Source organism: Hypanus sabinus, chromosome 15 (assembly GCF_030144855.1).
Source record: "Hypanus sabinus isolate sHypSab1 chromosome 15, sHypSab1.hap1, whole genome shotgun sequence".
NCBI classification, from domain to species: domain Eukaryota; kingdom Metazoa; phylum Chordata; class Chondrichthyes; order Myliobatiformes; family Dasyatidae; genus Hypanus; species Hypanus sabinus.
In genome coordinates, this window is record NC_082720.1 from 35,844,400 (window position 1) to 35,872,001 (window position 27,602).

Genomic DNA, 27,602 nt, shown 5'->3' on the forward strand with positions numbered 1-27,602 from the left:
CCAGCTCCAAGTACGTGACCTGGTCAGTCAGGCGCTGAAGTTGGGCACGCTTCCCGCAGATGTAGTCATCAGGGAAACCAGGTATCCTGAATTCCCACGTCCAATGTGATTGTAACAAAGGTAATCCACCCCTTGTTATCCTTCTGAACATGTCTTTAGGACGGTTGACCATACCACCCTCCAATTGCCTCTTTGTCCAGTTAAGTTGGTCAGTATCTATTCAGTAAAAGCCAGTCTCTAGTTTTCCCCTCCCCTATTTAGATCAATTTAATATCACAGTAACAGTAATAGTGATCAAATTTGTAACTAAAAGCAGAAAGCGGGCAAGACATTTCTGAATTCATTCCGCCTTTGAAGATTGCCAGAGAAGACTTACTGGCAGATTTCAAACTTCATGTAAACACTTAATGACAAGCTGAGATTGTATTGTGCTGAATGTTCAATACACTATCTGTCAGAGATCCAATAGGGCTTTTTTTTTAAGCCAAAATGTGAAGCAACTAGAACCTTGTACCTGGACAAATGATGACTTGCAAAAATGCCATTGGATATCAATGAATGAAAATGCATTACTTTTAACTGAATGTTACGTAAAATTTGAGAAACAAAACTCCAAGGTGATAAGGTAATCAGAATTGAACTGCTGAAAAATTACTTAAAAATAATGCAAATTAAAGTTTTCAAATATCATTTAATTAGCTTTATAAGCTAACAACAATAGAACTATTATGTACATTGAACATCAATTGTACAAAGTAAAATTTTTAAATCGTTTCTGAAATATGAAAAGTCAGGGTTCACATAAAATACTAAGATTTAACAAGGAATGATACATTTCAGATTTGACACAATGCCTTAATTATAGAAATCTTGCACTCCAAGGTCAGTAAAAAATAGTTGCATTCAGAAAAAAATTGAAACCTGTGGATGTCTGGATTTATATTTTGGCAGCTTTTCATTCATTATTTCATCAGATATTCTATTAAATGACAAATGGTAAGCAAAGTAATTCATAGGTGGTGCAGGTATCTATAACTAGGTCTGTTTCATAATAAGGATTCTCCATATCAATTGGAGATAAAGAAGGGTGTCTTATCTCAGAGGGGTGTAAATCTTTGAAATTCTTTTGTGTAGATGGAGTCACTGAATATAGTATATTCAAAGCAGTAAACAGCAGCCATTTGAAATACAAAAGAATAAAGGGGTATGGTGGGTGAGAGCGAGAGATAAGGCTCGGGGGTGGGGGGGAGAGCTAGTTGGTCGTCCCACTCCTGCTTTTTTTGTTCTTATATCTTCAGATGAATGAACACATTCAGTTGTACAGCAAGGCCTAAGTAGTTTAAAATGTTTGTCCCATTGTCAGCTAAAGATTGCTGCATCACTGTGCCATCAACTAATTTACTAAAATTAAAGAAACAATGCCTTTGTAGAACTCTGAAACTGCTATAGCAGGTTTGGTGCATTGCTTAACAACAGAAGCTGTACATATGGTAATGAAACCGAAGTGTTAGGGGAAAGAATCTTCTATCAATAGGCCATTTGGCTCACTGAGTCCATGATAACTGCAATGGAAACAATCCATTAGTCCTGTTATTTCCTCTCCCCTTTATCCCTACAACATAATTACCCATCTACTCACCTTTGATTTCTCTTTTGACATTGACGACACAGAAGGGATAATATACAGTGACCGATTAACCTACCAGCCATCTTCAAGCTGTGGGAGAAAACTACACACGGCCAGGAAGAAACTCAGTCACAGAGAGGATGTGCAGACTCCACAAAGAGAGCACAAGGTCAGGATTGAGCCAGAATTTCTGAAGTTACAAATCTGTAGCATAGATTAGTTGATGGCACAACGATGCAGCAATCTTTAGCTGACAATGGGGCAAACATTTTAGATCAAATACACTTAACAAAATGAAACAGTCAGAGGGAGGATAAAACTACATCACACATTCCATAGGCTAACAACCCGATTCAACCAAAATCAAAACAAAAACTACTGACACTGAACATTCTTATGAAGGATACATCAAAGGTGATAAATAATTCTTCATAAAAATAATTCAAACATGAAGTATTAATAGCTTTAGTTATTTAGTTCAATTTTAGATTTGAAGAGATTCCATGGATTCTCAAATTAAAATTGACCATATAAAGTTTAACATCAGTAGAAATATTCGTGACTCAGATCCAGGAGAGATTTAATAGCTCACAACACAACACTGATAGCTGGGGAATTTCATAGTTATAAGTATTTAGGTTAAGACTGCATTAGCCATCATCTTATTGAACAGCAGAGCAGGATCTATGGTAACAGTATGAATACAGTGTTCACATAGAATATAGTGTTTCTGTGGTCACAGACACAGCTTGCAGGTGGTATGTTTCATCACTGGTACCAAGGTCAACAATATCACAATATCATAAGGCCACAGAACATTGTTAAGGGAGGGTGAGTAGACAGTCCTTATCAATACCAGCAGCAGATCTAGACAAAATATTCTGTCCTGCAGGCTAAGTAAATAGACAAATAAACAGCACCTGAAAGAGGTAACATCTGTGGGTAACATCAAGCACCATTTATCAGATAGGATGATGCAAATGAGTGGCGAGAGTTGATGAGGAGGATGGGGGTGGAAAGAGGGTTTCTACATCAAAAGAGTTGGGGCCAATATCCTCTCAGGTAGATTTGCTAGTGTTTTTTTTAGAAAAGCGGGACAGGAATATCAATTACATATTCTCGATTACAGGTTCTCAGGTTAGATAAGGAGATGAGAGATTTGATTTAAAAAAAACACTAATGCCACAATTACAGCTGTAAGAAAGAGTGATAGTGTTAGCCTTAATTGAATAGTCCTGCAAAGGTCAAAAAGAGCCATGTTGCCACTGAAAATGCGCTGAAGTGCACCAAATGGTGTGAGGATATAGAAGTGCAAATTTGTGGGATAGTTTTAGTTAGTGTGCTCACCCTTAGCTTCTGGTGGAGTCATCAGGGCGCCGTCATGACAAGCTTTTTCCACCGATCTTTTTGGTGATTGCTCATCATACGACGTGTCTTGGGCATCTGAAACCCAGCGGAGCCCATCCCTCTCCAGGTTTTTGGAGCCGGCTGGATTCCAAATTGCTCCGAAGTCCAGCGCTGATGTCACTACGCCACCAGCCAGCCAAACTTACTTTGTATTAGAGTAATTTCAGTTACTCTAATACAAATGGAATACTATCATCAAAAGATATTGACAATGCAAAGCTCCTGAAGTGTACTTCATGGCACTTTCATAGAATGCAGCAAGCACAAGAGCAAGGGCTAATAATGTAGTCCCTTTTCAATTTCTTCCTGTACATTGTCTGTACATTTAAATTGCCAAGGAATTGGACATTGCACAAGTATCAATAAGTGTCTCTACTTCTGGCCTCATGGCAGGAAGGCCAGTAATGAAGGAGGGGAAGTAGCTTTTATTGCTCTTCAGACAATGCCTGAGAGACTCCTGTAGGTATATCCCAGGGCTGTGATTTTATTAACTATCCTGTTTTTCCTTACAAAGTTTCTAGGAGTGTATACTATCATGTTGAATCCACATAGGTGAATTATCATAACAATAAATCTAAATAAGTACTTTTATTGTCATACGAACTTTCAAATCAAATATATTGAAATATTCCTATTACTTTCCAATAAAACTTAAAATACATTTGTCAGTACAGTCGGCCCTCTTTATCTGCAGGGGATTGGTTCCGGAACTCCCTGCAGATACCAAAAAGTGCAGATGCTCAAGTCCCTTATATAAAATGGCGTAGTATTTGCATATAACCTAAGCGCATCCTCCCATATACTTTAAATCAGTGGTCGCCAACCAGTCGATCATGATCGACCAGTCGATCTTTGAGACTTTCCCAGTAGATCCCAAAAAAAAACAAAAAATAAATACACAAATTCATTATGCCTGATGAAGCTTTTGATGCAAATTTGTAGTAACTTCTACTTTGAAAAAGGACCATTCGACAACTTCATGCCCAAAAGGGACAACTTTATCTAGGATGGTAAAATGATACTCACATAGAGGTTTTCACTAATGCACACCGGGCAGAAAAGACTGGAAGGAAAACCCTGCAACCCCGGAAACAAACTATCTTTACAAACAGCTTTACCATGATCCTAATTGGTATTAACTTATCTTTATAATGCTCACATTACAACACTTCTCCCCCTTTAAATTCCAACATTCCCCAAATGTAAAGAAATGGGAAACAAAAACAGTGGTGTCATTAGCTTGCGTAACCCTGAAACTCATACTAGTGTCTCAGTAACAGTTTACCAATACCAGGAAAGTTGAGGAGCTGAAATCGGGATTGAAGGCTCAGAGGACGTGGATCGACAAGTGTTAAAGGACTTGACACTCTGAATATTTTTCATGACAGTTCGATGAAGCCCTGGATGTAATGCAAACAGCTCAGTTTGTTATATTAGTCAGAATGGCTTTCCAGGATTTTACAACAAAAGAGGACTTCCTTTGCACTTAAAGGAGAGAACGAGAGGTGAGGATAATGAGTTTTTAAAACAACGCGTTTTAAAAAAAAGTCAGTGAAAATGACATCCCCATTCATAAACCGGTGGCAGTTACTACTGATGGGGTCCCAGCAATGCGCGGTGTGCGCATTGGTTTTATAACACTGTGCCGTAATGACCCTGATTTTCCTGACTTCCTGGATTATCACTCTGTGATTCATCAGCAGGCCTTGGCTGGGAAGGTCGTGGACTTTTCTCATGTAATGACACTGGTGGTCAAACTGATAAACTCGATTCGAGCAAAAGCGCTTCATCACCACTTATTCAAGGCGTTATTGGTAGCTCGATGCCACTATGGCCTGTTTGATATGCTAGTTAGTGCTTTCTTGGTTGAATTAATTTGAAAGTTTGACAAACGCATTTTATGTAATTAAAATACAATTAGCCCAAATAAAAGGCCTTAAGTTGGAAGTACAATCTGAGCTGTTTTTTCTCCAAACAATTTAGTAGGTTGATCTTGCCTTTCACTAAGGGCGAGCTAAGGGATCTTGAGCTTAAAAAGGTTGGTGACCACTACTTTAAATCATCTTTAGATTACTTATAATACATAATACAATGTAAATGCTATGTAAATAGTTGTTATACTGTATTGTTTAGGGAATAATGACAAGAAAAAGTCTGTACACGAGATGCGAGGCGAACAATGCTCAAACAAGTGCTGGAGAGAGAACTTCCAGGTTTTCCCAATCCGCGGTTGATTGAATCTGCACATGCGGAACCTGCGGATAAGGAGGGCCGACTGTAGTTTCATATTCCTTCAGTATAACTACTATGTAAGCTGCATAGTGCAAAACCATCTGCAGTTGAGAACTAAACTACAATTTACCATTGTTAGGTAGGTCTGTATACGTTTTCTTTAAAATCAACAGAATACATGTTTAAAACACAAACCCAGTGGACATGACAGGAAAACTGATGAAACAAAAGTGTGTTGATTAGCTAGATTTGATTTATCCTGGCTTTTGTGAGAAAAGTCTTACTTGGGCAAATATCCATATTGTCAGGATGCTGGTATTGCCACTGTATCAGAACACCTTAGTTAGAGGTCTATCTAATTCTGAAGCTGGAATATTGTCATCTTAATAAAATCAACAAAGGAAATAACAGGAAATCCAAAAGTAAAAATGTAGTGATTAATCTTCAATTTTCTACACTATTGGTTGGTAATTTACAAGACAGCCATTAGAGCAATGTATCTAGATATTAGAAACTAAAATAATTGGACTGGGTAAACAGATATTTTTGATTTAAACTGAGGGAAATATTGGTTTGTATTAAGGGAAAACACTTTCTAATGGATAGATATAGATGAAGTTGTGCCACCATATTTAAATTTAAATTTCCCTAGGAGAAAAAAAACAGTAAATACCACTCCTATTGCAATAACCTGCCAGCATATCTTAGTGCAGCTGCTAGTAAATTTAAATGCCCTTGCGTGCAAGTGAGCTCACGTGCACAACACACACATGCGCACACACACACACACACACAAGCAGTATCAAATTTACTAGCAAAACTTTGCCATCTATTTCCTAACTACTTCCTTGCCGGACTCTTCATTTAAAGCGATAGTGTATAGGGCTATGGGGAAAACAGCAGTTGCTTTATCAGTAGTTTGACAGCTTTGGTTGATTTTTAGTTTTTAAATAATTACTTTTACAAACAAAAAAAAATAATTTTGAAGTCTGTAAAATGTTGCCTATGAAAACACATCAGAACAACTTCATGTATAGGACTACTTTACTAAATCATAGTGCTGTCAGAGTAACTCCGGATCACATTAAGTTTGGGAGAGAGATGATTTACAGTTAAAATCTGGGCCTTTTTGTGAATTAAGCGAGTTAGGTGGTCTAGTTTATTTTTATAATTTTTTGAATAACTCAGAAATAAACTCAGTTTTAAATGGTTTGTCAGTCAGCTAAGCGAAGGTCCTTTCTATATGTTCAAAGGCATTTTCCAGCACATTTTTGGGGGTATTTTTTGGGAAAATCCCCATCCCAAAGGTTTTACTTGAGCAAGATCCAGCTGTCAGAGAAAGTCTGAACATGAGAACAGGCACTTAGTTACAAGTTGATAAATGTGGAAAAGCAAAAAGTAGGCTCAAGCTTACCATGCAGATTACCAGCAACGTAAATGGCTCATTACTGGCAAGTTTTGGTTAATTTCAGATTTATTATCCAGAATTTAGTGATTTAATAAAACTTAAATATTACTAATCCAAGTTTTCTGTTCACAAGTAAAATGCACCATTTTAACAGGCAGAATACTAAATTGAGTTCTCCAGTTGTACCTGATCAAAAAGACCATTCAGTAAAATCTAGTGAAGCATTTTTGATGAAACATCTTTGATAAAATCTACTCAAACCAATATCCTAAAAAGAAAATATTTCTGAAAATACTAAACTTTTGATATTAAGTGTTTAAAAGTCATGAGTATCATTCATCAGCAGACAATTACACCCAAATTATGGTTAATTTGAACACAATCCTAGTAACATGGCTGACGTATCTTCTGAATTTTTAATTCAATTTTTTAAAAAAGATATCCATGATTAAAAATGTACAAATACTCATATAAAACATTCTATAAATGTACAAAAAATCATCTGATAAAATACAGATTGGTTTCAGATTGTTTCTCAAGCCATTAATGTTGTGCTGTTTTCATACATTTTAATCAAAGGAACACAAGTAAACATTAACCTAAAGCGTTTACCTCACGGTCACCATTTTTTTGGTGTACGTTTGAAGCAAACTTGACAGCATCATGAATGCTGTAAAAAAACAACCCATTGATGTAACCTTTATCAAAATACTCCACATTGCAGAGACTATCAATAACAGAAGCATTACAGTTTGAGAGAAGAACCAAGATTCCAATCTCCTTGTAATCTTTAAAAACCTCCTTTATTGTAGCTATCCCTGCAGTATCCAAGAATTGAATAACCGAGCAATCAATGATGATGGTATGGATATCAAACTCCTCGCAGGACAATCGCTGCGTAACCTCAGACTTAGCCACAGAAAGAGAATGCACTGTTGGTTGTTGTTTCAGTTCCAGATTGGTTTTCTTTTCAGCTTTTTTCCTGGCTAGTATTACCAAAGTGGGATTAATTCCTGTCTGTTTATATAGGGACCTCTTGAAAAATTCCTTGTTTGCATAGTATATTGGAGCTTCAAATCTAAAAATCTTGATACCTGGTAAATTTTGCAGATTTTTATACTTCCTCAAGTCTTCATATATTTCTGTCCCCTTCAGATTTCCAAGTACAGTGGCTCTTGGCACCTGGGTTCGTGCAATTACACAAATTACAGAGAAACAAACCCCAATCAACAGTCCCAACTCTGTGCTGACAAGGGCTGTCGCTAGCATTGTAACAAACCACACGATGGTGTCTACCTTGCTCACCTTCCACATTTTAGGCAAGTCAATAAATTTTCTTAAAGCACCCCTGAGATTTACAATGATTATGACGGCCAACACACATTTCTGAAGGGAGTAGAAAAGTGGAGCAATCACAAGCAGGACAAGGAGAAGTACCAGTGCAGTGATTATACTTGATAATTGTGTCTTGCAACCGGTGGACTCTTTAACAAGGGATTTTGCCAGGGCTGCACTTGACGTAAAGCAATGAAAGAAGGCAGGGATTACATTACAGGCACCAATAGCAAACATTTCTTGATTTGCTTTCACAGTGTATCCATGTTTCTTGGCAAACATTTCTGACAGAGTTACAGTGATTGCAAAGCCAATGATAGCAATTGGAATGGCATCAATCGCAATTCGAGGTACAAGACTCCAGTCTGGAGGGCTAGGTACCATGAATCCAGTAGGTATGTCTCCAGCAACAGTGGAATTAAACTTTGCATTCAATTGGCCATAATGCGAGATCAAGGTAGCAACAACTACTACCAGAAGTTCACCAGGAATTGGTGCTTTTAACTTTGATTTATAGCATTCGTTTATCTCTTTCATCGGCACCAAAACCAGAAGACACAATATGCTGGTTACAAGATCACAGATATTAGTCTCATGGATATTTTTAAAAACAGATACCCAAGTTTTCACAAGTGCACCAGGAGCATTGGCACGAGGAATACGGATCCCAAGGAGGTACTTAATTTGTGAGGTGATAATGGTGAATGAGGCTCCGGTAGCAAATCCACTGAGCAAGGAATCAGACAGATACACTGATATGAATCCGACTTGGAAGATGCCCATGGCCACCTGGAAATAGTTTTAAAAAAAACACACAAAAGTCAGAGGTAGGGAAAAGTTTGCATGATTAATGTTTAGATCCTTATAATGTGCAATGGTGCTTCTTCCAATTCTAATCTGAAAACTATTAATTTTTTACATTCAATATGTTAAGCAATGCTTGTCAGATAAAAAGCAATAAAAATCAAATACTGCAAATGAAACAAAGACAGAAAATACTGCTTAATATGCAGTTAACTTCCATGTGTTCCAGAAAAGGATCTTTCACCAGTAATTAATGAAATCTGCTAGCCTTCCTGTTGTGACAAATGGATATTGCTTAGTGCTTAGTTTTTCCAAGAGCATGAAAATAATTAGGTCATCTTCTAAACTTGTATCCAACCTGTATCTAAACCTGTAAACACCCATTTATTTCCCATGCAGCATTCAATTCCATCCAGCAGCAAAGTATTCAACAGAAAAACAGATTCTGTTAATAATATAAAAGGAAAGCATTTGGGTGATGGAAAAGTAAAAGAAGAATGCAGACAGCTAGCTCTTGCTGAGGAAGTAACAGCTTTAATGTTTCAAGGCCAATGGTCTTTTAACTAAAAACAACTGGAAAGTGATGCACAATTTCAAGATGCAGTGAAAATAGGGAGGGGGGAGTAAACAAAAGATAAAGTCTAAGGTAGGGGTGAAGACAGTTAAATTAAAAAAAACACAAAATGGCAGGTATCAATGCCAAGCAATTATTTGAAGCTACCAAACTGAAGAGAATGCTGGAAATCCAGAATGAAAATACAAATATGCTCATTATCTGATGGAGGATCCCAACGCAAAATGACAGTAGCTCCTTTCCCCACCCAATTGATTTCATCACCTACTGTCCCTTCAGTCATTATTAAATGATTTTGTCCAGAATGCTTATGTGTTAGAAGCAGAATTGCTGTCCCTTAATCTTAAATAGCCTTTGATGAAGTAGTGGGTGAGGCCAAGTTCAATGAGATCGGAATGGGAGAGACTAAGCATTAACGTGACAGGCCTCAAGAAATTATGAGGCACCTGTACCATACAGATCGAGTGGAAATGTGCTGCAAAGCAGCACCCCAAATAGTCTATCTAGTATAGAGGAATCCAAGCAGTGGATGAGATACTAGGAAATCAGTTTTGGAGTGAAAGAGCTAAAGATCTTGGATGATGAAAAGAGAAACTAATGATTGTTGTTCCATGGAAAGTTGCCATAAGTCAAATGATTATTCCTGAAGATAGAAGGTTGAACCATGTCCTGGAAGGTACTATCCCTCCACAATGCAGAAGGGAAAAGAGTTATGGAAAGTGGCAACACCTTGAAGATGTGGATATTATTGAGGTCCAGTAAATGCAAAACATTTGAGGAAGGGGACTCTTCAAATCACTGCTCTCTATGCATTCATGCTATGTAGCTCCCTAACAAGACTGAATCAATAAAAAAATGGCCTTGGCAGTCTGTCAACAGCCCAATTGAAATTAATGTGCAGGACATGCTGTTTGCAATTTATATTCCCTATGATCGATAAACTATTGATCATATCTTTCAAATAATATTGTTCAATATGATTTCAATTAACCGCTTCAAAATAACCTTCAGAAATTCCTTCAGGTACTTCAGATGACAGTTGAGATGTTATGTACAGGAAAATGCTAGCATTTACATTCCACTGTTCCTTTTGGAGTCCTACTGATTCATTAGGTGCAGATGTTTTGGATATGAGTACCATCAATTCTCTTGTGTAAATGAGGTCTCCGTTACATAGCAGTAGATATGGATCCTCCAGAGTATATCCCACATTTAGATTACATACTTTGTCTGCAACCAAGTTCCAAGGTAATCAGCCTCTCTACTCTTCAATCTTCCCCCACTACTAGATTGGCATAGACCATGACCCTTTTCCTCACACAAGATCTCATAACCCACTCATTTTCTCCCCATTGCTTGCATCCCTAATCCCTGAAAGTCTCCAATAGAAACACTAACCTCCTAACAAATCTCAGTTTACTGTTTGCCTACCCACCCTGGTCTAAACTGGGCCTCCAATACTCCCTTCCCACCAACTGCCTTTATCTCCATTTCAGTCACCCAGCTCATCACAGGTTAAGTCTGTTTTTTCTACACCACCCACCATCCTGACTTCAGTCTAGGATGACATTGGCAGTGAAGTTCAAAGCACATTAGGATACAACAGAATTTATGGGCAAGTAAGATAGTTTCCTGTAATTGATGGATCTAGCACCAACTAAGAGAGGCACATGCTTGAATTCAAAATATTTAGGAGAGAAACCTTTCTATAAAATATTTTTAAAATGTTCTCTAATTGGTGTACATTACCAAAAGTTAGTGAATATCATATTTTAGTAAAACTGAGAGGCCAATTTTTACATAATGATTTTCATTGATAGGCAAATCTGTTACTGGATCAGATCTTCATTCTCTCTCTTTGACTGCTGAAGAACCACATTTCCTTTACCTGGATCAGGCAAGTTTTAGCTTTCATTTTCATAGTGATATCAAACTTAAAATAAGTGCTTCCATTGTCAGATTCCGGAATTCTCAATCAGGAGTTGTCAAACTAGGGGTATGACAAACAGTCATGTAGGTGGTTGCTGGTCATTGAGGACTTGGTGTGCTGAAAGGCCTGCTTCCATGTGGTATGTCTCTATATATCGTGCGGTACCATGGCCCACAGTCATTTTTCAGTGCCATGCTCCATTTAACCCCATTCGCCCCTCCCCAGCAATAAAAAGCATATTAAAGCACTACTGCCATATCTTGACAATTTTATACCGAACATACACAAAAATATTTTAATAAAAAATGAAAGGGGATTAAAAAATTGTTGATTTAAAATTTCAAAGAATAATTTCACAGACCCATCTATACGACATTGAATGCCATGCAATGGAATTTGGCATTGAATCATCTAAAGCAATGAACCGTTTTTAATTGCCCTCATGACATAACTGTGCTCAGTGTTGTAAAACAGTTTATCTGCTGACTCACATTAGGTAGCTTCCTAAAAAATAGGGCATAAATGTTTATCATAATCTCTAGCTTTAACCTCTTGTTGCATTTCCATCAGGACATTAAAATTAAATGGGCTGAGTATTTTACTATTAGACTTTTTTCTGAATACAGATATTTTAAAATTGGCAAATATGATCCAAAATCATTAAACAAGTGCAAAAAGTACACCAGTGTAAAGCAATGCAAGCAAATGCCTAATTGCTTAAAAATAATTAAGGTGTGGGTACAGAGAGGACGTGCATCTTCTGAGCTATCTCTTGCATAAAATGGCTTGGTATTTGGTCTCATTAAAGTAACGCACCACCTCAGGTAGTCTTAATTATTCATTAAAGATGACTTAACTATGCAAAATTAATTTCTTATTCACTTAATTTCTTATCCACTTAATTTCTTATTTGTGTGGAATTCAGGGACTGGAAGAAAATAAAGTTAAATATGTAGGATTGTTTCTTATTAACTTCAACAGCCAAAGGGCAGCCTAAATAGATCTGTCATGCATGGTCAAACAGGACATCCTAGGACACAATTAGTCAGATCGTTCTGCCTCAAGGCTCTATGTGAAGACCTGTTGTGGATCCCACTCTCGCTGAGATTCTCAGCATTATGTTGCAAAATTGCACCTTTGATCTTGCGGCAGGAGAGATTCACACAAGTTTCAAGACTCATTGATTTTAATGGTGTTTATTGGGTCACTGGTTCGGAGGCAAAGGTAAGATCACTTACTTTTAAACTACTTTGCTTTACAGGCATTAGTGGACATTCTTAAGTCATATAAAAGGGAAAACTTCTTTAATGCCTTAACTCTTACTCCAATTTAAATAGTTTTCCCTTGTAATTTTATTAAACTGACAAATCTGGTGTAAAGATTTATTTATGCAAATGGAATTCATACCACCATCCAGACTCCACTGCAGGATCCTGCTATGTTCTAGGTCCACAAGAAACTATTTTCCTTTTCCTACCTTTTATGGGTACTGTTGTGGGGAAATAATAAGTGGCCATCCCAGGCACCATGCAAGGCCAGCAAGATAGCCTAAAGTTGCATATCTAGAGGGCTCTGCACTGCCATATTCTCCAAGATCTACTTAAACTGTCAGTTGAAACATTCTAATACAGGTGTCAGAATTTCATCCAAGGTCCAGAGAAATGTTAACCTAAGGCACCAACAAATAATGTACGCAAAGTGTTTTCAATACTTTTGCTGCTATTATGATTTCTCATACTGTATATAAAATATGATTTGTCTCACAAATGTGTAGCATAAAATATCCTTTTTCTACGTATTAACCCTGTTAAATGCATCTCTAATTTCTCATTTATTCTACCACTACACTTTGCAAGGCTATAGTCAATATCCATGAAGGTTTCATGTCCCTTGTTCTATTTAACTGAAATGATTCTAACCCAGACTAGTTCAATGCCTAATTCTCTGAGCTATGATCTTTGTTCCTCTTCTGCCTTCATCATTAAGACTATGCTGCTTTTCCTTTATAATTTCAAAAGGCTAATTATCCTAGATTATTTAAATCCCTACTTTGGTCTCCTTGCAACCACATCTCTGCAATGTTTATAAGCTTGTACTCTTTTGCTGACACACTCAGTGACCACTTTATTAAAACACCTGCTCGTTAATGCAAATACCTAATCAGTCATATCATATGACAACAACTCAGTGCATTAAAATATGCAGACATGATGAAGAGGTCCAGTTGTTCAGACTAAACATCAGAATGGGGAAGAAATGTGACTTGGACCGTGGAGTGATTGTTGGTTGCAGATGGGCTGGTTTGAACATCTCAGAAACTGGTGATCTGGGATCTTCACACAAAACATTCTCTGGAACAGGGGTTCCCAACTATTTTTTATGCAATGGAGTCTTACCATTAACTGAGGGGTCCATGGACCCTAGGTTGGGAACCCTTGCTCTAGAGTTTACAGATAATGATACAAAAAAAAAATCATCCAGTGAGTGGCAGTTCTGTGGGCAAAAATACCTTGTTAATGAGAGAGGACAAAAAAGAATGGCCAAACTGGTTCAAGCTGTCAGTAACTCAAATAACCATGTGTCACAACAGTGATGTGCAAAGATGCATCTCTGAATGTATAAAACATCAAACCTTGAAGTGGATGGGCTACAGCAGCATGATGATCACACCAGATTCCACTCCCATAGCTAACAAAGTCTCCATTTGAGTGTATTTGTGTCATTTATTCACCTAACTGATGGCAAAATTCAGCTAAAATTATTTTCATTGTGTCTTTTTACATATTTTCCCTGTTCATATCACCAGTTGGAAGTTAACTCATGTTTGTGTGTTCTGTTCCTTCCTGACCATCACTGGCCATCATTATCCATTTTGCTACTGCCTGATATTATCTTGTCCTGTCCAGAAGTTTGGAAGTTTTCTTATGATGAGAACCTTCTCTATCCACTATTTATTTGTAAGCCTTATCTATACTCCTGTAGTAAGGAATGTCAATGAAATTAATTGACATATTTGGGGCAATAAACAAATTGCTTGAGGAATGCAGGAGGTCAGGCACCATCTGTGGGAGAAAGAAAAAGGAATGTTGTTTTGGGAAAAAATATACATTTCTGTCTATTTTCATATCATTTATTTAATGTTCCAGTCTGAGAAGTAGCAGATGTTCAACACAGATAAGTGTGAGATGGTTCATTTTGGTAGGTCAAATATGATGGCAGAATATAGTATTAATGGTAAGACTCTCGGCAGTGTGGAGGTCAAAGCAGCTGCGCAGGTTGACTCTGTGGTTAAGAAGGCGTATGGTGTATTGGCCTTCATCAATTATGGTATTGAACTTAAGAGCTGAGAGGTAATGTTGCAGGTATATAGGAACCTAGTTAGACCCCACTTGGAGTACTGTGCTCGGTTCTGGTCACCTCACTACAGGAAGGATGTGGAAGCCATAGTAAGGGTGCAAAGGAGATTGATAAAGATGTTGCCTGCATTGGGGAGCATGCCTTATGAAAACAGGTTGAGTGAACTTGGCCTTTTCTCCTTGGAGAAATAGAGGATGAGAGGAGACCTGATAGAGGTGTATAAGATGATGAGAGGCATTGATCGTGTAGATAGTCAGAGGATTTTTCCCAGGGCTGAAATGGTTGACACAAGAGGACACAGGTTTAAAGTGCTGGGAAGTAGGTACAGAGAAAATGTCAGGGTAAGTTTTCTTTTAAATGCAGAGAGTGGTGAGTGCGTGGAATAGGCTGCCAGCAACGGTGGTGGAGGCGGATACGATAGGGTCTTTTAAGAGACTTTTGGATAGGTACATGGAGCTTAGAAAAACAGAAGGCTATGGGTAAGCCCAGTAATTTCTAAGGTAGGGACATATTCGGCACAACTTTATGGGCTGTATTGTGCTGTAGGTTTTCTATATTTCTATGTTCATAAAAGGTAACGTGATTATCAGCTTACCTGGTACACTCCTGCCATGAAGGTCAAAGTTGAGCCAACACGAATGGCAAAACAGCTTCTGTCACAAATATTCACTGAATAGTTGAATAGATCAGTGCTATTAGAGTCATTGAAGAGGTCATAACCAGCAATCTGCAGCTCTCTTTCCACTACCTCGCCAATCATTAAGCACAGCACACCAAAGATACCAACTGAGATGTGTCTTGATGTTCCCATCAGAAAGTAGATGATGCAGGCAAAGAACGAGGTATAAAGCCCATATACTGGTTCCTGCCCAGCAAGCAATGAATAAGCTATTGACTGAGGAACCAGCAAAATACCTACAATCAGCCCAGACATGATATCGCCCAGAATCCATTTCTTCCATTTATATTTTGGGAGCCACCTTACTATAGGAAATAATTCAAAAAAGAAGTCTTTTGTTTTTGCTCGGGTGCAAGAGAAATACTTCTTCAGCCTTTTTGCTGCAAACTTCTTCACATTTAATGGTTCCTTTTCTTGTTCTTCTAAAACAATAGGAGAATACTTATTGTTCTTCATGTCACACGAGGTCGAATTATTGACCACCACCAAACATTCAGCATTATTAGAGTCTGCTGAAGTCATCTTGCAAGATGCCTAAATAAAAGAAAAAAATGTTTAGTTCTCGACATACTGTATGACAGTTTGTCAAAATATTTAAAAATTCTGAACAATCAAAATGGTATCATAAGCAATATTGTAACTTTGCATCTTGAAGACTTGAATTAACTGCATCCTGAAGGTTCTTCCTTAGATCTTTTTTAAGGCAGCATTGTTCTATGGTAATATTTTTCTTACCTTTGTTTATTCCCAAAGCCAAAAGAAAACATTTCAAACAGATGCTCAATCGTGATACAAAACACATTTATATCTTGTGAAAGAATTTTCTGCCGTTCTTTATTTTGAAAAATGTACTTCAAAAGATATCAAAAACAGTAACTTGGATAATTTTTTTTAAGTAATTTAAATTAATCATTTCAGAATAGTCAGCAAAGACATACTTTTCCTCATGAAGATTTTGGGAATGTTAAATAATTTATCATAAAAGTAAAATAGTCAAGCTATATAAATGATTGAACACAAATAGTTTAGTAGTGTTTTCCGATAATAGTAACATTCACTCAAACATAACAAAATTTTCCTTATAGACTATAACATAGAACAATGTTGCAGCATACAACATTACTGGGGTTATCACAAATATACATCTCTTCTCCTTTAACAAAGGTGCATTCGGTGCAAAGTATATAAACATTTATCTAAAATTTATGACAATCCCTCAGTCACTATCACTGTTCTGTGCTTTCCTTGACTTTACAATATCTCCTTATTACAGCCCTATCCTTAGGTGCCTGAAATAATAATTAAACTCATGAAGTCTTGCTGAATAATTAAAAATCTAGCAACTAGCTTTAACCAATAAATAAATATAAATCTCTCTACTTACTTGGTTCTGTATCCGTCTCACACTGTAAGAGGAAAAAAAACATTGATTTTCTGCTTGATAGTGACACTGCAAAATGTTTATCTAATCTAGAAAAACATAATTGCAGTAAGTATGCAGTCTTACTTTCCTGTCACTGACTGGTTCAAGGGTCTTCAAATATTGCAGCACTCCATTCCGGGAGATGAATTACGTACTGTCTTTTGCAACAATGTACCATTTCAAACAAAAACCAATGAAAGTTCCAGTCAAGGTACTATGATGCCAAGCACTAGAGATTCAAACCGTGTTTTAGTGCATCAAGTAAAAAATTTTCAGGTGGGGTTTGGATTGGCAGTGTTCTGATCAGACTAGGTCAGATCTTTAGCAATTGCCATCATTTCAGATCTTGAAATGTATGAAGGTATTCAAAAGAATTATAAAAATGAATCTGAACATAGATCAGTACTGCACAATACAGTCTTTAGCCCATGACACTGGACTGTCCTTTCAACTTAATCCATAGTAAATCCAGCTCTTTTCTCCTACAGAGCCCATAAATCTCCATTTTTCTTTCATCCATGTGCCCATCTCTCAAATGTCTCTAATGAAAGCAGCCTCTATCACCTCCCTCAGCAGTACATTCAAGGCATTCTCTGTATAAAAGGCATCTCCTCTGAATTTTCCTCCACTCATCATAAAAGGATGTCCTCTAGTACAAGCCTTTGCTGTTCTGGGAAAAAGATGCTGGCTGTTCACTCTATCTCTGTGTCTTAAAGTCTTATACACTTTTATTCAAATCAACTCTCATCTTCCTTGATTCCAAAGAGAAGAGCCTTGGCCCGCTCAACCTTTTCTCATAAGAAATGTCCTCTAATCCAGCTTTCTGGTAAATCTCCTCTGCAGCCACGAAAGCTTTCACATTCATCCTATATTGATGTGACCAGAACTGAGTACAATACTGAGGTTTAAGTGAGGTTTAACCAAAGTTTTATAGAACGGCAACATTATTTTGTGGCTGTTGAACTTGATATCCTGACGAATGAAGGCCAACACACCATATGCCCTGTAAACAATCCTTATCAATTTGCATTAATGACCCGGAGGAAGAAACAGCATGCAAGGTTTCGTAATTTTCCAGCAATACAAAAGTAGGTGGAAGGGCATATTGTGATAATGGGGTGTTGCTAGCTTAGAGATCTGGAGCCTGAACAAGTACATGTCCTGGTTCCGTCTGGTCTGGGATGCTGTTGGCTTGCTTCGATTGTTTGCATGATGGGTATGTTTTCTTTTCCTCTTTCTTCCTCTACAGTGTTTTTGGTCTTTTTTTTAAAACCGATTTACTCGAGTTTCTTGCTTTGTGGCTGCCTGTAAGCAGACAAATTTCAAGGTATATAATTTAAACAATCTTTGATAATAAATGTGCTTTGAATCTTTAAAACATGATGGGAATCAAGAAAATAAATTGTAGGGGCCCTGGCAGAGATTTATGCATCTTTGATAGCCACAGGTGACGTACCAGAAAACTGGAGGGTGACTAATACTGTCTCCTTATACAAGAAGGGCTCCACAATCAAATGCAGGGACCATAGACCAGTGAACTTAAGATCAGCAGTGGGAAGTTTACTGGGAGAATTCAGAGATATTATCCACCTGTATTTTGAAAGCCAAGGACTTATTGTGGATAGTCAACCTGGCTTTTTGCATGGAATGTCACATCTCACAAATATGATTGAGATTTTGATGGTAACAGTGATGAGGGAAACAGTGGATGTTGTTTACGCAAACTTCAGCAAGACTTTTCACCTGCATGTTTGGCTGGTATAGAAGGTTGGATCACCCAAAACTGGCTTGGAGGAAGTAGTCAGAAGGTGGTATTGGGGGTTTGTTTTTCCAGGCAAGAACCTTGTGATTAGTGGTGGCATAACGATGTGGATGAGAAAATAGGTGGCAGAATTTGTAAATTGAGGATGTCACCAAAATTAGCGTAGTGGAAAGCGAAAAAGGTTTTCTCATTCTACAACAGAATTCAGATCAACTGGGGAAAAAAGGGTAAAGGAATAACTGGGTTAAGAGAAAAGGAAAGGATGGAATGTAACTCAGACAAGTGCAAAGTGATGCATTTTAGGAATGTAAATCAGAGCAGGACATATGTTTCAATTGCAAGGCTTAAGGGAATGTATATAGTTCCCTGAAAGTAGCCACATAGGTAGATGGGAGTAAAGAAGGTATATGACACACTTATCTTTATTGCTTTGGGCATTGAATACACAGGTTGAGATTTTGGGTTACAAATGTATGAGACGTTGGTTAGTCAGCACTTGGGAGTATTGTCAACAGTGCTGATTGTCATACTTTAAGAAGTAATGAAGGCAAAGACACTGCCAGGGCTGAAAAGCTTGAGTTATTGAGAGACTGGGTAGTCTGCGATTGCCTTCCTTGACTGGAGGCTAAGGGATGACCATGATTTCATACACCTCCATAAAGTCACCCTCAATCATCAACATTACAAGAAACAAAGTACTAAGCTGTTCATTCTCTCCCTATAACTTAGGTTCTTCAGTCCTAGCAACATCCTTTTCAATCATCTTTCTACTCTTTCCAAGTACAAAGTAACACACACAAAATGTTGCAGGAACTCAGCAGGTCAGGCAGCATCTCTGGAAATGAATAAACAGTCAACGTTTTGGGCCAAGACCCCTCCACGGGACAAGGTAAGGGGAAGACACCAGAACAAAAGGGTAAGGGGAAGGGAAGAAGGACAGCTAGGAAGTGACAGGTGAAGCCAGGTTGATAGGAAAGGTAAAAGGCTGGAGAGGAAGGAATCCGATAGGACAAAGGGAAGGAGGAGGGGACTCGGGGGAGGGGAAAGTGAGAAAAAAGGAGGCCAGAATGACAAACAGAAGATGAGGGGAGAGGAAGGGAATTCTTTTTTTTTACCATCATGTTGGAGGCTATTCAGACAGAATACAAGGTGTTGCCCCTCTACACTGAGGATGGCCTCATCTTAACACAAAACATCATAACCTATATGAGCCTGCTCCGCCATTTCATCATGGCAGATCATTTCCTTCTCCTGTCCCTACTGCCCTGACTAATCAAGAACCTGTCAATCTCTGCCTCAAATATACCCAACGACATGGCTTCCACAGCCACCTGTAGCAACAAATTCCACAGATTCACCACTCTCTGGCCAAAGAAATTCCTTCTAATCTCCATTCTAAATAGACAATTCTCTATTCTGAGACTGTACCCTCTGGTCTTAAACTCCCCCATGACAGGAAACAGCCCCTCCACATCCACTCTATTGAGGACTTACAACATTTGATAGGTTTCAATGAGATCTCCCCTCATCCTTCTGAGTTCTAGTGAGCACAGGCCCAGAGCCATCAAATGATCCTCATGTGGTAACCTTTTCTTTCCCAAAATCATTCTCTTGAGCCCTTCAGAACCCTACCCAATGTCAGCACATTCTTTTTTAGGTAAAGGGTCCAAAACTGCTCACAATTCTCCAAGTGAGGCCTTACCAGTGACTTATAAAGCCTCAACTTTACATCCTTGTTTTTATATTTTAATACTTTCAAAATGAATGCCAACATTGATTTTGTCTTCCTCACCACTGACTCAACCTATAGATTAACCTTTAGGGAATCTTACATGAGCACTGCCAAGTCCCTTTTCAATTTCTTCCTGGCACTGTATTCCATTCGTCACTTTATACATTTTCCAGTTCTATCAAAGTCCTTCTGCAGCCTTTGCTTCTTAAACACTACCTGCCCCTCCACCTACCTTCATATTACCTGTCTACAAACTTGGCCACAATACTATTAATTCCTCCAACCAAATTATTGCCATATAATATGAAAAGAATGAGTCCTAATACAGATCCCTGTTGAATACCACTAGTTACCAATGGCCAACTACTCTCTGCTCTATCCATGCTTGTATCTTTCCTTCTGAGAGTCCAAGTACACAAAATACATTGATTCTCTTTTGTCTATCCTACTTGTTATTTCTTCAAAGAATTCCAACAGATTTTCCCTTAAGGAAGCCATGCTGACTATGGGCTATTTTATCATGTGCCTCTAAGTACAATCAACTCCAACATCTTCCCAACCACTGAGGTCAGATTAACTGGCCCATAATTTTCTTCCGCCTGTTTGAAGAATGGAGCACCATTTGCAATTTTCCAGTCATCCATAACCATGCCGGAATCTACTGATTCTTGAAAGATCATTACTAATGCCTCCACAAAATCTTTAGCAACCTCTTTCAGAACCCTGGGGTGTAGACCATGCGGTCCAGGTGAGTTACCTACCTTCAGACCCTTCAGCTTCCTAAGCATCTTCTCCCTAGTGATGGCAACTTCATTCATTTCTGCCCCCTGACAGTCTCAAACTTCTGGCAAACTGCTTGTACCTTCCACAGTTAAAACTGATGCAAAATATTTATTCTGCCATTTCCTTGTCCCCTACTTCTATTTCTCTAGCATAATTTTCCAGCAGTTCAATATCTACTCTCACCTCTCTTTGACTCTTTATATATCTGAAGAAACTTTTGGTATCCTATTTAATATTATTGGCTAGATAACCTTTGTATTCCAACTTTTTCCTCTTTACATCTTCTTTTGTTGCCTTCCATTGGTTTTTAAAAGCTTCCCAATTCTCTAACTTCCCACTAATTTTGTTCTATTATATGACCTCCTTCTGGCTGTTTCAAGCTGCCTTTAGAATACTTCTTCTTTGGGATGCATCCTACACCTTTTGAATTGCTCCCAGAAATAACCACCATTGCTCTCTGTCACTACATCTGCTAGTGTCCCTTTCCAATCACCTTTGGCCAGCTCCTCTCACATGCCTCTGCAAGTCCTTTTACTCCACTGTAATACTGGTACATCTGCCTTTAGCTTCTCCCTCTCCAATTGTAGGGTGAATTCTATCATATTATCATCACTGTACTCCTAAGGGTTCCTTTATCTTTAGTTCCCTAACCTATTCCGGGTCATTGCACAACACCCAGTCCTGAATAACTAATCCCCTAGTGGACTTAACCACGACCTGCTCTAAAAAGCTATCTCGTAGGCATTCTACAAATTCCTCCTCTTGGGATCCAATGCCAACCTACTTTTCCCCAAAGTACCTGCCTATTGAAGTTCCCCATGAGTATTGTAACAATGCCTTTTTGACATGCCTTTTCTATATCCTGTTGTAATTTGTAGCCCACATCTTGTTTATTGTTCAGAGACCTGTATATACAGCAACTCCCATCAGGATCTTTTAACTCCTGTAGTTGGCTTGCTCTATGCTCAAGAATTCTACACCTTCTGATCATACACTACCTCTTTCTAAGGAGTTGATTTTATTTTTTAAACCAACAGAACCATCCTACCACTGTCTTTTCTTTTGATACAATGTGTAACCTTGGGTGTTAAACTCATAGCCATAATCTTCCCTCAGCCATGACTCAGTGATGCCCACAACATCATACCTGTCAATCTCAATTCATGGTATGTTCATCTACAGTAAGAGGTGGCCATGGACTGGCATGTCGGAATGAGAATGGAATTAAAATGTTAGGCCACCGGGTAGTTCCACTTTTGGCAGATGGAGTGCAGGTGCTTAATGAAGCAATCCCCCAATTTATGATGGGTCTCACTAATGCAGAAAAAGCGGTATTGGGAGCTCTGAACTGAATAGATTATCCCAGCAGATGAGCAGATGAAGAGCTGCCTCATTTGGAAGGACTGCTTGGGGCCCTGAATGGAGGTGAGGGAGGAGGTGAATGTGACTGCTTGCAGGGATAAGTGCCAGGAGGGAGAGGAGTGGGGAAGGATAAAAAGACAAGGGAATCACAGAGGGACTGATCCCTGCGTAAAGCAGAGAGAGAGAGATGGGGGAGGTAAAGACATGTTTGGTGGTAGGATCCCATCGCAGACATTGGAATTTGTTGCTGATGATGATGCATTGGATGTGGAGGCTTATGGGGTGGCAATTAAAGACAAGGGGAACTCAAGGCAGCGGTTGTATTACAGGTGACCAAAAATGTAGATAAAACCTCTGGTGTGGTCTCACCAATGTTTTGTGCAACTGCAACATAATGTCCCAAATCTATCCACAGTGCCTTGACTGATAAAGGCCAATGTGTCAAAAGCCCACTTTACCACCCTGTCTATTGTGACGCTTTCAGTGAAGTACTAATACTCTTGTGTCCCCCTGTTCTACTATGGCACCTAGGAGTATTACTGCACAGGACTGAAGGGCCTAATAGCTTGTCTTGTGTTCTTGTCTTGTGGCTTGTCTAACTGTCTTGTGTTCTTACATTCTTGTGAAATCCCCAAAAGAGACAAAGGACATAAAACATTGGAAATATTGGCCCCTGCCCACATTACCAAGTGCTTCTAGCTACCAATAACATTTCAATACAATCCATTAATACTTAGTAATATTTTGACTCAAGAACATTTAACACTGTTTGCTGAATTTTGGACCTACACCAAGATACTGCATAGTCATTGGATCTTGATTGCTGTACACTGATTACACATTTAAAGTAGTTGTGATTATCTTGAATACTTCTATGCAAATTAGATGGTTTAAGTGCCAAGTTCACAGTCACTTGATACAGAGCAGTTACAGCTTTAATATTAAACTTCAATGTTTTTAACCTAATGAATCTGAGCCAATCTGAGATTTCCATGCAGATTTAACAATTTATCAAACAGGTAGCAGCATCATGGAATACAGGTGATAAAAGTAATACTGGAATTACTATTCATAACAAAACATATTACACCGAATATCATAATGGGGTACTTTTAGTAACAAAAGGTACACATACAACATATAGTAGACAAGAATTTCTGCCAGCAGTCATTAATTTGAGCTTGCCACTGATCTTAAGTATAAATTTATCTTCTGCCCATTCCATCATGCTGAAAAATGCTGCTCTGATTCTGCAGCAAAAGATCAAACCCTGCAGATGTAATATTGTCACACTGGGTTGGGGGGGGGGTGGGGAGTGAGAGGATCTAGAATATAGTTCACTCATGAGACAGCTGTAAAAGAAAACCTCACCATCAGCTGCTTACATGATACCCACTAGTTTGCCCAACTGTCAAACCAGCCAAAAACAGCAAACATTTTAAATGTTATTCTAAATAACATCCAAAATCTTTAAAAAGATACTAACTAGAAAATAAAATGTTTAAAGAAAACACATCACATTTAAGACTACTCCATTAATTTCAGTTTAAATAACAAATCTTTACCCATCTCAGTCTCAAATGGCTTATTTGAGACTGTGACCCTATGTTATTCAACCTGTGGGCACGTATGTTTCAATGGGATTATGGCTCACCATTCCAAACTGTGGAGACCATGGGCCTAGTGTATTCAGTCTTTTCCCATACAGCAAACCCTCAAGCCATGGCCACCTCTACTGCTGCAATGAGGCCACACTCAGGTTGGAGGAGCAACACCTTGTATTCCATCTGGGTAGCCTCCAACCTGATGGCATGAACATTGATTTCTCAAACTTATGGTAATTGCATCTCCACCTTCACCATTCCCCCATTCCTGTTTCCCCTCTCACCTTATCTCCTTACCTGCCCATCAACTCCCTCTGGTGCTCCTCTCCCATCCCTTTCTTCCAAGGTCTTCTGTGTCCATCAGATTCTTTCTTCTCCAGCCCTTTATCTCTTCCATCAATTAACTTCCCAGCTCTTTACTTCACTCCTCGCCCTCTCCCGGTTTCACCTACCACCTTGTACTTCTTCCTCCCCTCCCCCCAACATTCTTGCTTTGACTTCGCTTTTATTTCCAGTCCCAGTGAAGGGTCTTGGGCCGAAACATTGACTGTTTATTTTTTTCCATAGATGCTGCCTGGTCTGCTGGGGTCCTCCAGCATTTTGTGTGTGTTGTATGGAGTTCTGCAGACTTTCTTATGCTTGTGATTCCAGGAACTAATCCAGCACTCTCTCCATTACAGGATCTTTGCTTTTAAGACAGAGATCAAAAATCATACACAATACTCCAGGTGTGTTCTTATCAAGATCCCAAATAATAGAAATAGACATTTTTATTCCTGTACTCAAATCCACTCAGTGTTACTATACTATTCATCCTCTTAACCAAAACATTAACTGTTTATTCCTTCCCAAAATGCTGCCTGGCCGGCTGTGTTCCTCTAGCATTGTGTGTATTGCTTTGGGTTTCCAGCATCCGCAAAACCTCCTGTGCTTGCAGTTTTCAGTGACTTGTGGAAGGACTGGATCTCTGAATATTAGTATTTCATAATCTGTTACCATTCTAAAATAAGCAGTTTTCTGCTTTATGCAATAAATTGAGGCCCTCATATTTTCACATTATATTCTACCACATCTTGTCCTTATATCATATCTCCACTACCTTTGGATTTTCTACGTAACTATCTTGGCATTTACCCAATTTATTATCAGTACTGCTACTGCTCTTTATATTTCTTGGCATTTTGACAGTCATATTGGCATTGAATTAGATTGTACTTGTGTAGCTTTTAAGCTACTGGCCACTTATCACCCTTGCCTGAATGTTGTCCCAGTCGCGCCATCTTTGCTTTACAGGTATCGACCTTCCCTCAAATTAAACACGTTTTGCTCTTGGGATGTGGAGTTTGTTGTCCAGGGCTGCATTTATCTTCCAGTCCTATTTTGAGTTATTTTTTGAGCCACTTCAGAAAGTAAAACAAAAAAAAATAATGACTTTGAGCCACCAAACTTCCAGTTTCCCTGGATACTGTTTCCTATTACGTTGCTAACATGTTCTTATGAAAGTACAGTATACATGTTCTTCTGAAAATACAGGATACCTGAAATGATTGGAAAACTAAGTAATTGTAAAGGATGCTTTTCACATTACTACAGGTAATGCAGGATGCTCACAGCTCCAGAGAACTAGGTTCAATTCTGACCTCTAGTAACCTTTATGAAACCCCTGAGCACTAAGGTAAAATAAAAGGGCATTGAAACAGGAACCATATAGAACATGTGCTCGTGAATGTCCCATGGGTGCGTTAGTGTTTCCTTCCACATTCCAAAGACTACAACTAGTTAGGTTAATTTTTCTGTAAACTACACTAATTCTTCAAATATAAATTACCCTAATTAGGAAGGTATGGAAGGGCATGTGCGAGGGAGTGTGGGTTGCAGAGAAATGAGTAAGGGAATGGGATGCTATGGGAGATGACATAGGTTCAAAGGGTTGAATGCTCTGTATCATAAGGGAAATGTGAGACAAGAAAATACCACAACTACTTTGTAAAATGCAGCTTTAGGAGTGGTGGTATGAAGCACATTTCCTCACAAAAAGGAAATCAATAGATGGACAGACAGACATACTTTACTGATCCCGAGGGAAATTGGGTTTTGTTACAGTTGCACCAACCAAGAATAGTGAAGAAATATAGCGATATAAAACCATAAATAATTAAATAATAAGTAAATAATGCCAAGTGGAAATTAGTTAGTGATAGGGTGTTATTCATGAGACAAACTGTTCAGATGGATGACAATAGAAAAATGCTCTTAGTTTGCTTCAGCTGGAATTCACAAAAACTGTTGAGGATTATATTAATAAGATCCTTGCTAATGAAATTATGTAAGAGTGACATGATAAGGATACCACCCGGAAGCATGAGTTAATAAAGGTAAACAAATGATTTCTCAACTTCAGGACACCCCTAAAGATTTCACCATTAAAATCAGAAGTTGTATTGAAACCAATAAGACAATAGCACAAACAGGTGAAACCACTCCACAGCTCAATGTCAGGGAGCACAAACTTCCTTCAATGATTTTTTTTTCTTTCCATTCAACCTCGAAATTCATTTTACTGAATTGAGTTTTACCCACATTATTCCTTTTCATTGTCATTGCTCATCTCTATGCCACTGGAAAAGCGTTTAACCCGCCTAATGTTTCCTTCTTCCTCATTCTTTGGGGCTATAAGCATATGATGCATATGTTCATGGATGGGTGTATACATCAACATATGCTACAAGGTCTGCAGCACATATCAATGCTGTCAGTTCGTTGCTGAATTTGACAGAAGTGAGAGTTCAGAAAGAAACAGAAGGAGCAAGAAAACAGTGCACATGTTGGTGGTAAGTGCACAGAAAATAGCCAGCAACTGGCACTTCAGGAAACCCAGCCTATTGCTGTAGGTCTGGATGTTGCCCATAGGTTGGACTACACAAGGATAGCAGAATTATTTCCCTACTAGACATTGGTGAACCAGATTTTCAATTATAATCTGATAGTTTTGTTTATGCTACATTGATTCAGGATATTTGTTTAATGCATTATATTACTTAAGAACAAAATTTCACATCTATTATTGGTGGAATTCAAACTCACGTTTCCAGATGAATAGTCTTGGTCACCTATTACAGAGCTGGTATTTTTCTACATCAGGTTTAATCTGGTGGAGTTTTTCCCTCAGTGTTAATGCTGGGTAACTGAGGAAACCAACACTCAAATGGAGGCAGAAAATCCCCAATGAAGTTGAACTAGGAAGATCAGACTTTGCATTTGCATAGGAATCTCAACACACTAGTTCTTGAAGTCTTGGCCAGGTCAGTCAACCGCAGTGCTTCTAGGCTACTTTTGGTAATGGGCTTGGAAGCATTTCATGCAAGTGTTGTTTAACATGGGAAGATGACGAATCTATGGGTCAAGGAAGGGCTAGCAGTAGGAGATTGCCTTATCCATATTTGACCTGATTCTATGAGGCTTTATATGGTCTGGAGTCACTCAGGGCTACTTCTACTGGTATACCACTGGTGGGTCAGTACAGCCAGTCATACAGGATGTACCAGTGATTGTAATGGAGAAGTGTAGCACATTACCTGCAAGC

General features: G+C 38.5%; 1 protein-coding gene across 1 annotated transcript in view; it reads right to left on the reverse strand.

The window, feature by feature from the left end:
- Nucleotides 1-685: 685 nt before the first annotated feature.
- slc26a2 (solute carrier family 26 member 2) overlaps nt 686-27,602 on the reverse strand; it is a 39,317-nt gene continuing 12,400 nt past the window's right edge. The window contains exons 2-3 of the mRNA XM_059990206.1: nt 15,270-15,887; nt 686-8,798 (exon numbers count right to left, since the gene is read on the reverse strand). Coding sequence (XP_059846189.1) covers nt 7,269-8,798; nt 15,270-15,875 — 2,136 coding nt within the window. The 5' untranslated portion in view covers nt 15,876-15,887 and the 3' untranslated portion in view covers nt 686-7,268. The remainder of the gene's footprint in view (nt 8,799-15,269; nt 15,888-27,602) is intronic.